This window comes from Pteropus medius, unplaced genomic scaffold, assembly GCF_902729225.1.
Source record: "Pteropus medius unplaced genomic scaffold, Ma_sr-lr_union100, whole genome shotgun sequence".
Lineage (NCBI taxonomy): Eukaryota > Metazoa > Chordata > Mammalia > Chiroptera > Pteropodidae > Pteropus > Pteropus medius.
Genome location: NW_024351800.1, coordinates 1 through 15398, shown reverse-complemented (window position 1 = coordinate 15398; position 15398 = coordinate 1). Strand labels below are relative to the sequence as shown.

The 15398-nt window shown below is 65.0% G+C and overlaps 1 protein-coding gene and 1 long non-coding RNA gene across 3 annotated transcripts; one reads left to right on the top strand and one right to left on the bottom strand.

Moving 5' to 3' along the window:
* The first annotated feature begins 3569 nt into the window (after nt 1-3569).
* On the top strand, nt 3570-11018 carry SPMAP2 (sperm microtubule associated protein 2). 2 transcript variants are annotated; one of them, XM_039846528.1, is made up of 8 exons: nt 3570-3996; nt 4700-4819; nt 5045-5116; nt 5453-5514; nt 6344-6413; nt 7123-7240; nt 7980-8139; nt 10749-11018. In XM_039846528.1, the coding sequence occupies exons 1-8, from the start codon at nt 3686-3688 to the stop codon at nt 10985-10987; spliced, it is 1152 nt and encodes a 383-aa protein (XP_039702462.1). In that variant the 5' UTR covers nt 3570-3685; the 3' UTR covers nt 10988-11018. The 2 variants fall into 2 exon arrangements, with proteins under 2 accessions (XP_039702462.1, XP_039702463.1); XM_039846529.1 differs by lacking the exon at nt 5045-5116.
* A 108-nt stretch (nt 11019-11126) lies between these two features.
* Nucleotides 11127-12275, bottom strand: LOC120589126 (uncharacterized). The gene is made up of 3 exons (XR_005649390.1): nt 12090-12275; nt 11612-11707; nt 11127-11328 (listed from the first exon to the last, which is right to left on the bottom strand). It is a non-coding gene; the product is annotated as an uncharacterized LOC120589126 (long non-coding RNA).
* Between the last annotated feature and the right edge of the window lie 3123 nt (nt 12276-15398).

Genomic DNA, 15398 nt, shown 5'->3' with positions numbered 1-15398 from the left:
CTCCTGGGTGGCCGCACCACGTCACCGCACCCCGAGTGGCTTAGGCGACAGAAATCCCTCTCTCACAGCTCAGGAGGCCGGAAGTCCAAGATCGAGCTGTCGGCATGGCTGCCCCTTCTGGGGGACGATCTGCTCCAGGCCCTCCTTCCGGCTTCTGGGGTGGCCGCAGGCCTTGACGTCCCTTGGCTCTGGTCTCTGCCTGTCCTCCATGTTCCCGTGTCCCCATTTCCTCCTTCTTGAGGGAACAGCAGCCGTTGGGTTCAGGGGCCACTGGACTCCAGACTTGCCTTAATTTGAGTCCATTTCCAAACCCCCGTTTCCAAATAAGGTCACGTTCCCAGGTGTGGGGCTGGGGACTTGAACATGATCTGTTTGGGGGGCGCGACGCGGCCCACGACACCCCGCTCGTCTTCGGCCCCTGTGTCGTCGGGGTCCGGGTCTGCTTAGACCTGCAGAGTCAGGCTTCTGGGGGCCAGAACTGCGTGCTCTGGATGTCGCTTTCCTACCTTTAATGCATCATTAATATATTATCTCACGACGTCATTTCAAACGCACGGAACACTTCAGGATGAGTACCCGAAACTTCTGCCGACTCTGCCCGGATTCCCCATTTGGCTGCACTGCACTCCGTCGGCGTTGCCGTGTTCTGCATCTGCATCCACCTGTACCTGGATCTCCACCTGCCTGCAGTCCGTGTGCGGACGTCCACGGATACGCATTTCCTGCACCGTCGACGACCATGCTGGAGGCGCGATGTCCCTTCGCCCCGTAAACACATCGCCGCTTCCTTTCAAAGGAGCAAATTTTCTGTTATAAGCTGGCGTGGTTCTCAAGACTGGGAGATTTCACGTGGAAACCCTCACATCTGACCCAATGAAGTCCCACTAGGGGGGCCTTGGTCCCGAGCAGGTTGCCATGACAACAGATGCTGGCAGCCAGGTCAGCAGGCAACAAACAGCTCACAGGAGCCAGCCTGGGGGAGAGGCCCGGCAGGGGTGGGGGGAGGCACCCCCTCACCAAGCTTGCGGATGGTCAGGGTTCATAGAGCCTTGGGGACTGCAGAGAGAGACGTTACCTCTGGCCCTCTTAGGGTTTGAACTTGTCCTTTTGGGGAACGCAATTCAACCCAGCCCGAGCGGAGTCTAAAGTCCCGTGGCCTGGGGTTTGGGTATACGCGGAGTCGTCACCAGGCAGGCGGTGGGCACCTGGCCTGAAGGTTCAGTCCCGTCGGGCATCTGCAAGGTGCCCGTCGCCCTGCAGGCCCTCGGCGACTGCCCCACGCACACCATGACGCCTCCCTGTGCCTCGTCCCTTGTGCTCTTGGGCCGTCAGCTGCGCCATCTTCTTGCTGTAGACAGAACCTGGAGACTGTTTGGGCGTCCGCTCCTCACCCCGGGTGACTTGGGATGCTGCTGACGGTCCTCATCAGCGTGCCCCCACCCCCCCATCGCTGGGATAGCTTTACATGTGGACATGTGACTCCCTTCTGGTCAATGAAAGGTGAGGGAGGGCAGGAGGGCCGCTTCTCGAAGGCCCGGCATTCTGCGGCTCGTGACCCCGTCAGCGCATGGACTCACTGCTCACGCCATCTTCTCCGATTCTGTCTTCTGCCTCCGGCTTCCACCTCCGCAGGCTCCTCTGTGACAGTGAGCCCACGACAAGCCAGGCGCCTCCCATATCGTGGTCACCGGTCGGCAACCTGAATTCCATCTGGAACCTCGATCCTCCCTTGGCGCGCTCTAGTCAAGAACAGATGGTGAGCGTTTCGTACCAGTCTTGCTCATCGGCTGGACCACACCGGGCCTCACCTACGTATGAGTCGGGGACCCTGAGTGGTGGGGACATCTGTGGTTGTCACGACTGGGGTGCTCCTGCCATCAAGTAGGTGGAGTGAGGGGTGCTGCCGGACCTCCACAGTGCCCCAAACATCCCACAGAGATGACCCAAACGATCACGACCACGGTGCCCAGACGCAGACACCTGCTGTGGGATAAGGGACATGCAGCAGATGGTGCCCCTCAGGCCCCTCTGCACTTTCCTGAGAAGCCAGGCTCCATCCGCAGGCCTCCAAGCCTTGCCGGGCCGTCTGCGTCTTTGTCGCCAGACCCTCGCCTCCCTTTCCCAGGACCCCCGCGCGGACTCGCTCCCAGCTCACCGACTCCCGGCGTTGGGGAGAACGGCCCGCAGTTCCGGCCGCGCGCGCGGGCCAGGAAGCTTTGCGCGCCACGGGTCTCGCCCCCTGCGTCTCCATGGGAACCACACTGTGCACGGAATGCAGCGTGCAGGGCGTCGGTGCCGAGCTCTCGTTTCGCCCTCCGCTGGAGCACCCCTTTCCCAGAGGCGGGAAGGACACCTATCCCTCAGCTTTTGCACAGAAAAGCTCCCTTCGGCCATTTCCAACACTGCTGCATTTTGCAATGACTGACATTCTCCAACGCTGACCCCGCCAGGCAGCCTGGCGCTGAATACTGTGCGATCTGGGGCGATGGAGGTGGCAACCCTGAAACCCATCTCGCAGGACGGACTGCGAGGAGGCTTCGGGGAGGCGGTGTCGCCAAGTCCCTGAGAGGGACCAACATGCCCTTGAGAGGGGCGCCCTCTTGTGGCACCTCTGCGGTACTGCAGCTCCGCTCCTCCCGCGCACCGCGTAGCCGAGACCGGCGGCGAGTCTGGGCAGAGACAAGGCCAGCGGGGCCCTTGAGCCACGGAAGCCCGGATTCCGATGAGGCAAAAAGATAGTTGAAAACGCGACGCGGAGTAAGGTCATGATAACTGCTGTGAGACAACCATCAAAGTCCCATTGATTCAGGGAGAAAAACGAGAAAGCTCTGCTTTCGACAGGTGGTCAGGGAAAGGTTTTGGAGGAGGTGGGCTGCTTTGACAAACGCTCAGGACAGGACGGCTGCCCAACAGACAGCCCCAAATTAGTGGCCTAAAGTCATGGAGATGTGACTGCGTCCCGGGCTGGGCTCGGCAAGTCCGCTCTTGCCGTGCGTGGCGTGGTGTCCGTTGGGCCTGGGACGTCGCGGTGGCCTCTCCCCTCCCTGTCTGTGTTGCCCGCCCCCGACACACACACACAGAGGTCTCCAGGGCTGCCAAGTTCATAGGCTCAAGGACGCCACCAAAGACCCACCCTTCGGCTCAGCATCGTCAGACTAGCAGGGCTCATGGTCACAGCATGGCTGCTTGAGCTCTACACAGCACGGATGGTCCCAGAAAGAACCGAGAAGGGGATTCGGCTTCCTGTCAAGTGAGAGGGTGGCCCCACCATTCACTCGGCAGCTCTTCCCGAGAGCTTTCTGTGGGCCCGGCACCTCTCTGATGGGACACTCTCAGCCCCTAGTTTGGGGACCTGACTTTCTACAAGGCAGAGAAGAAAACGAATAAATCAGTAATGTCCTTTTGGGTGATACCAAACGCCACAGGGAAATCTAACGAGAGACGCTGGGACGCACCGAGACCAGGCATGGGGACACGCGTGGGCAGGGGGACCAGCCAACGCAAAGCCCCCCGGGGGACACATGCAGCCAGTTTATGGCGCAGGAAGGCGGAGTGACAGGAGAGGAATGTGGAATGTGGCCGCAGAGAACCTGGGCGGGCCATTCTCCTGTTGCCGGGTGACCACAGATACATTGGGTGCCTTGGGTGTGTGGGGTGCGAGGCTGCAGGGCCGGGGAGCCCGTCCATGGGCGACCCCGAGCAAAGTTTGCTTTACGACCAGCATGACCCGGAGGCCGAGGCCAGGCTGGAAACGGGGCGGGACAGCGATGCCCTGGGCCCGCCGAGCGCCGGGTACGAGAGCCTGCGGTCCGGGGCCTCCGCGTACCAGGACCTAGGTGATGGGAAGCTGGGCTTCGAAGACCAGGAGGAAGAAATCCTTCCTGAGGAGGTGGCCGGGGATGAATTCCTGGATGCCCAGGACCCAGGAGAGGCTGTCCCGGAGCTGGAGCGGGTGCTCAGAACGGATGAGGAGGAGGGCGAGGTGCCCGAAACGAGGTGCGCGAAACGAGGTGCGCAGGCGCGGGCGCGGGGGGCGGGGCAGCAGCGCCCCAGCACCCCGGGCCCTGAGGCGCGGTGCTCTCGCAGCAAGCCGGGTCCCCCCGGACCCATGCGTCATCCTAGGGTACGCGCGCGTCAGACAGGACGGGCAGCACCCTCGCTGGCGTCTGCGGCGAAGTCAGCAAACGACCCCGTCCGGGCCGCAAGTGGTGCGCGGCGGGATACCCTGCCGAAGGGCCAGTTTGGAGTCGGAGGGAGTTCAGACCCGGAGCTGGGAGGCCCAGGGGGGCGGCCCACGGCCAGACAGACAGGAAAAGAAACGGGGGGGGGGTCTCCCAGCTGGGAGGCGCGGCCACCCGAGCCGCACGCGTCCCCGTGGACGTGACCCGTGATGAACGGCTCGCCAACGACGGGGCCCGGGGAGGTCCTGGGAACCCATCGTCCAAGGGCTTCTGGGGCGTCTCTGGGACTCGGGCCTGGGGACCCGGACACGGGGGAGATGCGCACGCCTGGGAGGCGCGGGGCGGGAGGGAAGGGGCCGCCTGGGCAGGGTCACTGGTCTGGTGCCGAGGGAGGACAGGGCCATCCCCGGCTTTCGCCACCGGAATTCGCCCGGGGACGGGGGTGCTTCGGAGGGCGAGGGGACTCTTGGGCCGGAGAGCCGGGCACAACGGCCTCACCACCGCACCGCCTCCCTCAGGCTGTCCGTGTCCATCACCCCGAAGCTCCCCCGCTCATTGGTCGCCAGAGGGAGGAAGGGCGGCCGGCGGCTCTTGGAGCTGGCGAAACCCAAGACCACCTGGCAGGTCCTGAGAGACAGGTGAGCCGGCAGCCTCGTCGCTAGAGGCAGGTGCGGGGGTCTGCATGGAGCAGAGCAGCCCATCCGTCTGTCACCCACACGGTGCACCGGGGCGAGAAGTCAGGGTGCCAGCGGTGGGGACGCGGGCACGGTGGCCCGTGGTGGCCTCTGGGTGCTGGCCTAGGAGAGCGAGGCGTGCGGGCAGCGGAAGCTGCAGAGCGAGGCTGCGGGCCTGTGTCGCCGCAGGACGCGGTGCCGCTGTGCGGGCTACGCCTGGGTCTCCCCGCGCCTGTGGACCCTGCAGTTCTGTGTCTACTGGTGAGTCCCAGGAGCCTGTCCTCTCTGTCCCCTTCCCAGGTCAGGGGACAGCCGGGCAGGGCCCCTTTCTCAGCTGCAACTTTTTCTTCCAGCTTCTCTTTCTCTGAAAATCAAAATAATGGACACGGCCCCGTGTCTCTGCCCTGCCTGCTGGCCCTCTCCTCCCTGAGCTCTGGCCTGACCCCAGCTTCCCCCAGCAGCCCTGCCCCGTCCTCACCGTCCTGTCTGTGCGCCTGCGTTTGCGGGGGAGGGGGGCACCCTGACTCGTTTCAGAGCGGGGTGCAGGAGGCCCGTGCTGGCTTCCCTTGCCCTGAGCCACGCCCGGGTGCATTCCAGGCCATCCGTGTACTGGACAGACAGGTTCCTGGAAGACACCACCCTCACTGTCACCGTGCCCGGTAGGTTGAGCCCACCCCGTCTACTTCTCTGTCAGGGGCCACCTGCCTCAGGGCTTGGCTGGAGGTGGCCCTTGTCCCAGCTCTGGTGCCTGGCCACCCTGTCTGTCATGCTGCCCTTGATCTCCTGGGGTTGGTTCACCCCCGTCTTACCCCAGACCTCAGGCCCCCCTGGCCCTGGCCTCCCGGAGACCCTCCCTGCTCCTCCATCTCCCAGGGTGTCTGTCCCCACCCCGACCCCGTCCTCTAGTGGCCCTTGTCTGGACCCTGTCCCCTGAGGAGTCAGAGCCAGCTGGAGGCTGGTCCTGGAGGTGACACGGGTGGCAAACCCTCCAGGGGGAACCCCGGCCTGCACCACGGCCGAAACGGGGCCGGCATTCCCTGACCCGAGGACCCCTTGCCTTCTGCCCACGCGGCTCTTGCCCTTTTTGAGAGGACCGGGTCCCTTCGAGCACGACACCTCGGGGACGCGCACTGCTGGGGAGCAGTGACGGGTGGGCTCCCTCCTCGGTGTCACCGCTTCCCCACGGCGACACGGACGGGGGGCCCTCGGCCTGCGCAAACCCCGGGCCCAAGTCCAGTTTCCCGGCCGGCGGGCTGTCGGCCACACGGGCCTTGTCGAGGGGCTCGTGGGGCTCTGAGCGAGGGACGCCAGGCCCCTGAGCCTGTCACCGGAATGGGGACCGCAAAAGCCACCCCTCAGGGGTGTCTGGCGCAGAGCTGTGGGGGCCCGAGGCTCGCACGGTCTTGCTCCAGCCTCAGAGGCTGGTCCGTGGAGAGGAAGGGCCTGTGGGCGGACAGGGCTCAGGGTGGCCGTCTCCCGTTTGTGCAGCTGTGTCCCGCCGTGTGGAGGAGCTGGCCCGGCCCAAAAGGTTCTACTCGGAGTTTTACAATCATTGCAGGTGAGGGGCAGAGGTGCTGGGGGTCGGGCGGGCGGAGCTGTCCCCTGCCTCCCCTGGCGGGGTGTGGTGCAGGGTCGGGGCATACGTGGGGAGAACAGAACCCGGGCCGAGGGCCGGGGTGGTGCGTGCGAGCGTTCAGATCACTCGGCCTTAGGCGTCCCCATGTCTCACACGGTTTCTAAGCCTTTGTCTGTGAAAGTGACGAATCAGCGTGACCCGCAGATAATTCAGTGAGGCTTCATGAAACTTAGCACCTGTAGAGCAGAGGGGACCGCAGTGGGACAGCTGCATCCCCGCTCCCGACACGGGGCTGGCAGCTGCAGGCGCTGCGTCCCGACCTCAGAGACACAGGACTAGGCCGAGTCGGCCCCGGATCGACGGACGCGGTTCCGTTTCTGGAGCGGGGCGAGGCGGGGCCTGACTGGGGAGGCTCAGCGGCAGACGCCCTGCTGTCCCTGGGTGTTCCAACCTGGACGTGCTGGCGACGGGTGTCGGGGGAAGACCTGGGGACAGCGCGGCCCCAGCCCTAAGCACACCCGGGATCCTCTCACGGGTCTTTTATGAGTCCGTCTTAGGGTGCTTCTCCAAGCCTCCGCGTCCCAGGTCCTCCCGTGCCCCCAGATCAGAGAGGGCCGAAGCGGGCACACGCGCACACGTGCTCACACGTCCCCCGGGGGGAGCGAGCGCCTTAAACGTGCCGCCCCCTCAGGACCAACCCTGTCTGGCCCGTCCCTCGGTCCACCCTGGAACACCACGCCTCCAACCGCCTGCGGGAGCTGGCCACCCCGAAAGTCCGGAACAACATCTGGAGCACCCACATGTCTGAGGTGGGTGCTCCACTCCCCCCCACCCCGTTCCCGGGCCCCCCCCCCTCAGCCGCCGTGTGGCGGCCTCGCTGGGGAGTGGGGAGCAGACCGTAGAGCCCACCGCCACCGCTCGACACCGTGACGCTCACAGCCCCCGGGCCGCCGTCAGCGCGTGCGTGGCGTGCAGCTGTGGCATCTCATTCCGTGATTTCCCCTCAACGTCCCATGAGTCCACGTCTGACTTACGGGGAAGCAGCATTCTAACGGTCGGAGGGCACCACGTCCCCGGGGAGTGGCGCTGGACCGCAGCTCCGTGCCCCGCGTGAGCCTCTGTCTCCGCACCGGCAGCCACCACGCGTGCCCGTGCTCAGCGGCACCGGAGGTGGCCGAGCTGCCGGCCCCGCCAGCCGAGGCGTCTGTCCCTCGACACTCTCGCCAGGGCCTGATGATGTCGGACGTTTTCATCTTGGCCGCATCGGTTGCATCGCAAGGGGCGACGCCGTGTTGTTTCGACGTACTTTCCCGGTCGACAGAGGGGTGACGGGCCGTGTAACCTGCCTCTGCTGCGTGACGGGCCGGGCCTTGTGGGCTCCGGTGACCGCTTTGTTGAGGGTGTCTGCTCAGGGTGGCTGCACGCGTCACAGACGGACTTCTTCCCGGGGAGCCTTCCGTTCCTCGTGTCCCTGACAGGGTCTCTCTGGTCCGGGCCCGTGGGAAATCAGGAACGGTCTAGCTCCTTCCTCTCTCCTCCTGCTCTCAGGTGTCCCGGGTGTCCAAGGCGGCCCAGATGGCCGTCCCCAGCTCGAGGATCCTCCAGCTGGCAAAGCCCAGGACTCCGGCCACCCTGCTGGCAGAGTGGGACCCCGTACCGAAACCCAAGCCACATGTGTCTGACTACAACCGGCTCCTTCACTTGGCCAGTGAGTGGGTCCTGTGGCCTGCCCCACTGGACACGGGCAGGGTGGGCACCGGCCGGAGGCCTGGACGTTGGGCCCACTCCTGCGGGCATCACGCTCCGCACCCCCTTCATCTCCCTCCGAAGTGCAGACCTGTTGTCAGGCCCTGGGGGACAAGTCGCCCTGTGCAGGCCGGGGGGACGGGTCGCGGCCGGAGGTCTGTGCTGCCGCAGTGTGTCCCCTAGCAGGACGGTGGGTGCCGAGGAGAAAGGGGGCGCAGGGCCAGGGACGAGGTGCAAGGGCAGCTCTGAAGTGGCCACCTGATTTCCTTCCATCCTTTAAAACAAATGAGACCCCGGTCCCCGGGCGGCACAGCAACGTCAGCTAACTGTCGAGAGCCTGGGTGACGCGGAGGAGCTTCAGGAGTCCGGCCACCAGACTCTGTAGCGTGCCGTGCTCCCCTGGGTGTGACACGGGTACACGTAGAGCCACAAGCACGTGTGCCGCTCGCGTGCCTGTGAGCGTGCACCCTCCGGCGCCCCCCGCCGCACCCCACGGCCCATGCCCCAAGAGCCCTGTGGCCTGGGCCTTCTGAGCACGACAGAACCCCCCTCCCCAGCCCCCCACATATCTCTGGACCAGAGCGGTGGCTCTCCACCCCAGTGGCAGCACCCCCTCACCTTTAACTGTGTGGCAGCCCTGCTGCTAAGTTGGGTCCTGCTTCTCTGCTCAGGGCCCTTGTCATCTGTCCCCTACCACCCCCACCCCCCCAAGAACACTGTCCCCAGATCCTCACGGTATGTCCGTGTGTCTGTCTGTCCTTTGCGGCCTTCTCTGTGCCGAGCCCACGATGTCACAGGCTTTGGAGACGCCGCGCATCCCCTGCCAGAGAGCGTGATGGGCCGTGTGGGTTCGCTCCACGCTACCCTTTCTCGATTCCTATCTCCCGCATTTTTGGTCATTGATTTGGAGCAGCTCTTTCCATATGGTGGTCCCCGACCAGCTGTGGGGGACGTCGCCGGGGGACCTCTCCCCAGTCAGTCCCTCCTCTTAACTCGGCGCACGGGATCTTTCGTTCGTTTGTCTGATTCGTTCGCTTACTCAGTCCCTTTATGTTTGTTAAATGACCGGTCACCGGTCAGCAGTGAGCAGGACGCAGGGACACATGGGGACAGCTGCCTTGGGCCGTTCCGTCTCCCTGTCTCTCTCACTTGGAGCACAAATATGCGCTCGTTTGCACACGCACTTCTGATGCACCTGCGCACACCCGACCGTGTGCGCGTGTCTACACCGGTGCTCTTCAAGCGGCGGACTCACCCACTAACGGGTGTGACGGCTACTTAAAGGGTGACGTCACGACAGAGGAACGGCCCGGGCTCTGTGGCTGGGAGGCGCCCACGGCTTTCGTTCCTCTGTGTCCACACGTGTGCTGTGTGGCAGTGGACTCAGTCACTGCTGCTGAGTCGGGGTCAACAGCGTTTGAAGCCCAGACGTTACAGGGTTGGAACCGCCCGAGCATTCTCTCAGAGGGGCCCGAAGGCGGCCGGGTTCTGCGCCTGGTCTTTCCGGCCCCCAAGGGGCCACCGAGGCCCGACTGCCTGGCAAGCTCTAGCCCAGCCTTGGTGGCTTCGCCCAGCAGTGGCCCTGTGTGGGCTTGTGCCCACTGGTGGAAGGAACCCCACTTTCTTTTCAGCAAGGGCCCCTCCACCGAGCGGGTGCTTGTTTGCCGAGAAGAGGGTGTCCTTTCCATTTGCACAGAGGTTCTGGGCTCAGGCAGTGACACCACGATCGCCTCCTTCCTAGTCCCCAAGCAGGCCGTGTGTGCTGGGGCTCCCCGCAGAGGAGGGGTGACGAGGGAACCTGGCTGACACACAGCCTCTCCCCCCGAGAGCTGCCTGTCCACGCCAGCAGCTACTCGCCACGCGTGGCTCCTTCAGGGAAATTAAAACCAACCAATCAGCTGATCTAAGTAAATCAATCAATATCATTAAAACCGAAGAGAGTAAAACTCCAGGCCATGTTAGGTGCTCCGTAGGCACATGGGCTGGTGGGAGCCACGTCACCAGCTCTCCTGAGAGGGCCTGGCTGAGGCTGCAGGAGCGCGGGGCAGTGAGAGCAGGAGCTCAGGGGCACGGGGTGGGAGCTGAACCCTGAAAGGCCTGTGCCCCCAAGGAGCGGCACCCCCAGTCCACCCAGCAGGCCCGCGGGCCCAGTCACTGCTTGCCACCCCCCTCCAATGCCACACCAGAGGAGGGAGGAGCGTGTGAGAGGGCCCGCCGAGCCCCCTCCTCACCCCTGACAGCCACTCGCCCACTTCCTGCCTGTGGACACGCCTGTTCCAGACGTCTGACATCTGTGGAATCACACGCCGTGGCCTTGTGTGTCTGGCTTTCCTCACCGAGCGTCGTGTGTTCACGGTTTGTCCGCATCGTGGCGAGTGTCAGCGCCTCCCCGCTTCATGGCGAGTGACACTCCCCTGTGTGGACGGGCATGTTGCGTGTGTGTCCACTTCTTCACTGCCGGATGGGCCATGAACTCGGAACTCTGACCTGGCAGAGTGACCTGCACGGGGGCAGCGGCTGCATGCCTGAGGCTCTGGTGCCGACGCTGTCCCTCTCTCCTGCCCCCTCCAGTGCCCAAGTCCCAGTCAGAGAAGTGTGTTCCTGACCGAGCCCCGCGCTGGGAGGTGCTGGACGTCACCAAGAAAGCAGTGGCCAGTCCCCGGATCATCTCCCTGGCCAAGCCCAAGGAGCGCAGGGATGCCAACGAGGGCTACAACCCCTACTACATCTCGCCAGCCTCCCTAACGGCCCGGGCGTCCCCTCGCCTGCAGGAGCTTGCCACCCCCAAGACCATCACCAAAAAAGTATGAGTACCCAGGCCTGGCCTGAGGCCCCTCTCCCAGTAAACGCCCGAGTGCATCCTAACCCTGTGTGTGTGGCTGGCTCTGAGCGCTTTGGCTGGTCTGGAGGTGGGAGGGGCTGGAAGGCCAAACAGACGAGAGGAAAAGATAATTATATTTATGTTCGCACCCAACCTGTCATTTGTGCCGTCCATTCATTTCCAAATCACTTTCATCTGCTGTCTCCAGCGCCTCCGACGTCAGACATCAGCCTCCCTCAACTTTGAGGGTTTCTCCCTGAATCTCTTCCGCCCAGAGTCGCTTCTCTGACTGCGTCCTGAGGTCCACAGGCACCTCGGGCTCAGTGTGACCTGCACAATAAAAGCAGCCGCGATGCCACCTCGCCCGCCCTTGGCTGCTCTAAGACGAACACCCGGTCGTTGAGCCCCCGTCAGACCAAGCACTGCTCGACGTCTCGGTGCTCTGCTGGCTGATGGCTGCAGAAAGAATGGGGCTCGAGTCCCCCACCTGCCCAGTTCCCTCCTCTGGGTCTCAGGAGGAACCGCGTCCACTCGTTCCTGCAGGTCAGGAACCTGGGAGCGACCTTCATGCGCTCCCCACCTGCAGGCCGTCAGGGCACCTTGTGGGCTGTACCTTGGCAACTCTCCCTGCGACATCTCTGCCTGCTCCAAGTTTCCTCACTGGCCTCCTCGCTTCCTCTCTCGCCTGATGCTCACAGCGCTCCTCCGTCTGAAACGTAAAACGTAGCGAACCCGCTAAGGCTGTCCTGTCTCCCCCACACCTGGCACAGGTTCGGATTGTGCAAACGGCCCGTCAGTATTTAATCAATTTATAAAAAAACAATGATGGGCTTCACGGCTCAACAGCTCTGGGTTGGAATCCGGCTAGTCACCATCTGGGATCCCTGGGAGAGGGTCCCTGTCCCTCTCAAAGCTCGTCCTAAGGTGCATTTCGCAAGCTTCCCAATCGGTTGACATACTAGCTGGAACACCACTGGTGCGAAACTGCATAAAGTTCCAGAACCGTGCACGCTGCCCAGACTTCAGTTCCAACTCGGGCTCTGTCACTCGCACACTGGGTGGCCGGTCCGTCTGGGCCTCAGGTTCCTCACCTGTAACACCGGGGCACTAACAGACATGGGATTGGAAGGACGAAAGGGGACCCCAGCTCCCTGCGCAGGTGTGGCTTCCAGGAATCGGTATTTTTATTAAACAGCACCCCCACCTCGCAGGCCAAGGCCAGGGCCCGGCGGCGGCCCGGAGCCCGGCGCATCGCGCGCGCGCGCCCTCGCTCGGCGCACCCCGGTCCGCGCACCTACTATGCGCCGCCCGCGCCCCGCCCTCCCCTGGCCCCGCCCCGCGCCCCGCCTCCGCGGGCGCCGCGGCCAATGAGCGCGCGGCCCCGCATCCGGGAATCCCGGCGCGGCCGCCGCCTCCCGCGCACACACGGCCATGGCGGAGGTGAGTGAGCGGGCCGGGGGAGCCGGCCCCCCGCCCCCGCGCGCCCGCGCCCCCGCCGCCCGGCCTCGGCCGCATGCGGGCTCCGGGCGCGAAGACCCCCGCCCCGGGGCCAGGGGGCCGCGCCCGGGGCGCCGCGCCCGTCGGGGCCCGAGGGGCGCGAGGCTGTGTCGGCAGCCGCCCCCGGCCCGGCCCCCCCACCCCCCGGCTGCCACATCGCGGGCTGCAGTGCGCATGTGCGGGCGCGGCGGCGGCGGCGGCGGGGGGAGCGCGCACTTGAGCCGGCGTGGAGGGGCGGGGAGCGGAGGCGCCGGGCCGCGGGGGGGCAGGCGGGCCGGGGCGCGCGTCGACCCCCGGTGCCCGTGCAGGCCCGGTCGCCCTGGCCTCGGCCAACTTCGCGGGGTGCGCGGCCGCGGCGCCGCGCTCGCCCCGCCGGACCCCGCGCGGGACCCCGCGCCGCCGTGCCGGGCTCCGCGGAGTCGCCGTCGCGCCGGGGCCGCGTCGGGGCCGCGTCGGGCTCCCTCGGGGCGGGCGGGGTTAGCCCAGCCTTTCCTGGCGGCCCGAAGTTACTTCTCGGAGCCGCCTCTCGGCCCTAACGCACGGCCAGGACCCCTGTCCCGAAGCCCTGGGGGCCTGATACAATTTGGAATTCTTAGTTGGAACGATTTGAGGATCTCGGGGGTTTGGGACCTGCGACGTTTGATCCAACTCACCTGGAAAGTCAGGTCAAAGCAGGGACGAAAAACTTTGACTTTGCTTTTGGAGCGTCGGGTAGGACAGTGCGGACCTCCCCGTCCCTCCTGGGGCTCTGCTGAGGATGGAACGAGACAATGCACCTGCCCGGGGCTCGGTCAATGACTTTTTTTGTGCGTGGCGGTTCAGCCTGGGGACGCACGCGTTCAGGCCGCCGCCGAACAGGTCCACAGACTCGGCGAGGGATCCCCGTGAAATGGGTGGGGCCGCTGAGGCCGGGAGAGCAGAAGCGGCTGGGCTGCGCAGGGAGGCGCAGCAGGTCGCGTCGCGGGGCTGGTGGTGGCGGCATGTGCAGTGTTTATCTCAGCGGAACACGCGTACGTGGTGCGGATGCTGGGACGGACTGGCCATTCGCTCCCACCGGCGACCTCGCCAGGGGCAGCAACAGGCCCTGCCTTTGCCCTAAAGAGGGGGTGGGCATGTGGGTGCAAGGCCAGACCTCACCAGCCAGTTCCTGCCTTGTGTTGGGCGCCTGGATCCAAAGGGTTCTTGGAGAGGTAACTCACCTTTCTTACGAGCCACTTGGGGAAACTGAGGTTCCATGGGGGCAGTGGCTGGCCTTGCAGATGGGAAGCACAAACCAGGTCTTCCAATGCCCCGCAGGCGTGTGGTGGTGGTGTATGTGTGTCTGTGTGCTCTTGGCTTGGGGTCATTTGAGCCGCACTCTTGGACTGGCAGGTCGCCGCCGTGTGTCATGCTGGAGGAGTCAGACTCCCCAGCCGGCCTCCACTGTGGACTCTGCCTTGCCCAGTGCAGAGCCCCTGGAGCCCTCCCGGCAGCCAGGTGTCCAGAGTGTCCCTGTTAGCCTTGTTGACAGTTTGGGGTGGTGCCCTGTTGAGTCAGTTTCCTCGGAGGACGCCTGTGTGAGGTCCCCGTGTGAGGTCCCCTGTGTGCCTGGCTCTGTAGGAGGTCTGAGGGTCTGGCCGTGAGCAGAAACCCAACAGTGCGCATCCTGAAGGGCCTTGGTCAGTAAAGGACCAGCGGGTGTGCACATGTCAGGTGTGATGGGCCACCGCCTGCCTCCGCCCAGCAGACCCGTTGCGGCCCTGGAGCCTCTTACTCTGTGTGACCTCGGGCAGCTCGCTGCCCGTCTCAGAGCTGCGGTTCCATCTCTGAACTAGGGGGAGCCACGAGGTTGGCTTGGCCTTCCACAGGGCAGCCAAACCCTACAAAATCACTGGGGGCCAGCCGTCTAGTGGTGAGGTGGCGCTTTGTTACCTAGCAGGGAGCGCCTGGTCAGGGCTAGCTGCCTGCTTTCCGTCGTGGCCACACTGGCCACCAGCCTCCGCCAGCACCGTGAGAGGCACCACGTGCCTGGTGGACGCCGAAGCACCTGGTCCTTGCCTTGTGCTGGGAACCCCGTGGTTTCCGTTGTCCTTCGGATACAGTGCACGTCCTCCCTGTGACCCCCGCCCTGTGGCCCACAGATCTCCCATCACCCTCCCCAGCCCTCTGTGCACTGTCTGCCCTCGGAGGGACCTGGCTGCCGCGATGCTGCTACCTCGCCGGGGGGCACCCTCCGGGGCGTCCCTGATCCCCTCCGCGAGTTCTCCCTCAGTGCCGTACACGGCCACTCGGTTGTTGCCTCTGTCCCCAGCTGGATGGGTAACTTCTGTGGGTGGAGACGGCGGAACCGGTTCCTGGAGTGACTTCCCACCGCCCCTCCTGGCCCAGAGGCAGTGCTCAGTGGGCGCCGTGCAGCGCTGGGCACCCCGCCAGTGTGTGTGTGGGGGGGCGCCCCAGCAGTCCTCCTGCTGTTACCTTGCCTGGTCTGAGCTGGACCGGGCTCGGCCAGGCGGCGTCGCTCAGGGCCACCATGCGCTTGCAGCCCGTCGAGGGCGGAGGCCGGAGGAGGGCCTCCTGGCTCACGTGTGGCTGCTGGTGCTAGGGCTTCCTCCCAGCATGGCGGCAGGGTCCCAGCAGTGGCTCTGAGTCGCGTTTTACCAGCCAGCCTAGGAAGTCACATACAGCCCTGCCTCCAAAGTCACAGGCCCAGCCAGACACGCAGGGGGGGGCACAGAACCCCAGCTCTTAAACGGAGGCATGTCAGCGTCACAGGAAGAGCGTGTGAGGTGGGACTCACGGAGAACGGGTCTGCCACGGCGTCCCTGGGGGTGACGCTGCCCTGGGGGAGGGACTGTTGTCCCTGAGGGGGTCAGGACAGGGCGTCCCCCACTGACGAGCTTGTGCCTCTCCCATGCCTTAGACCT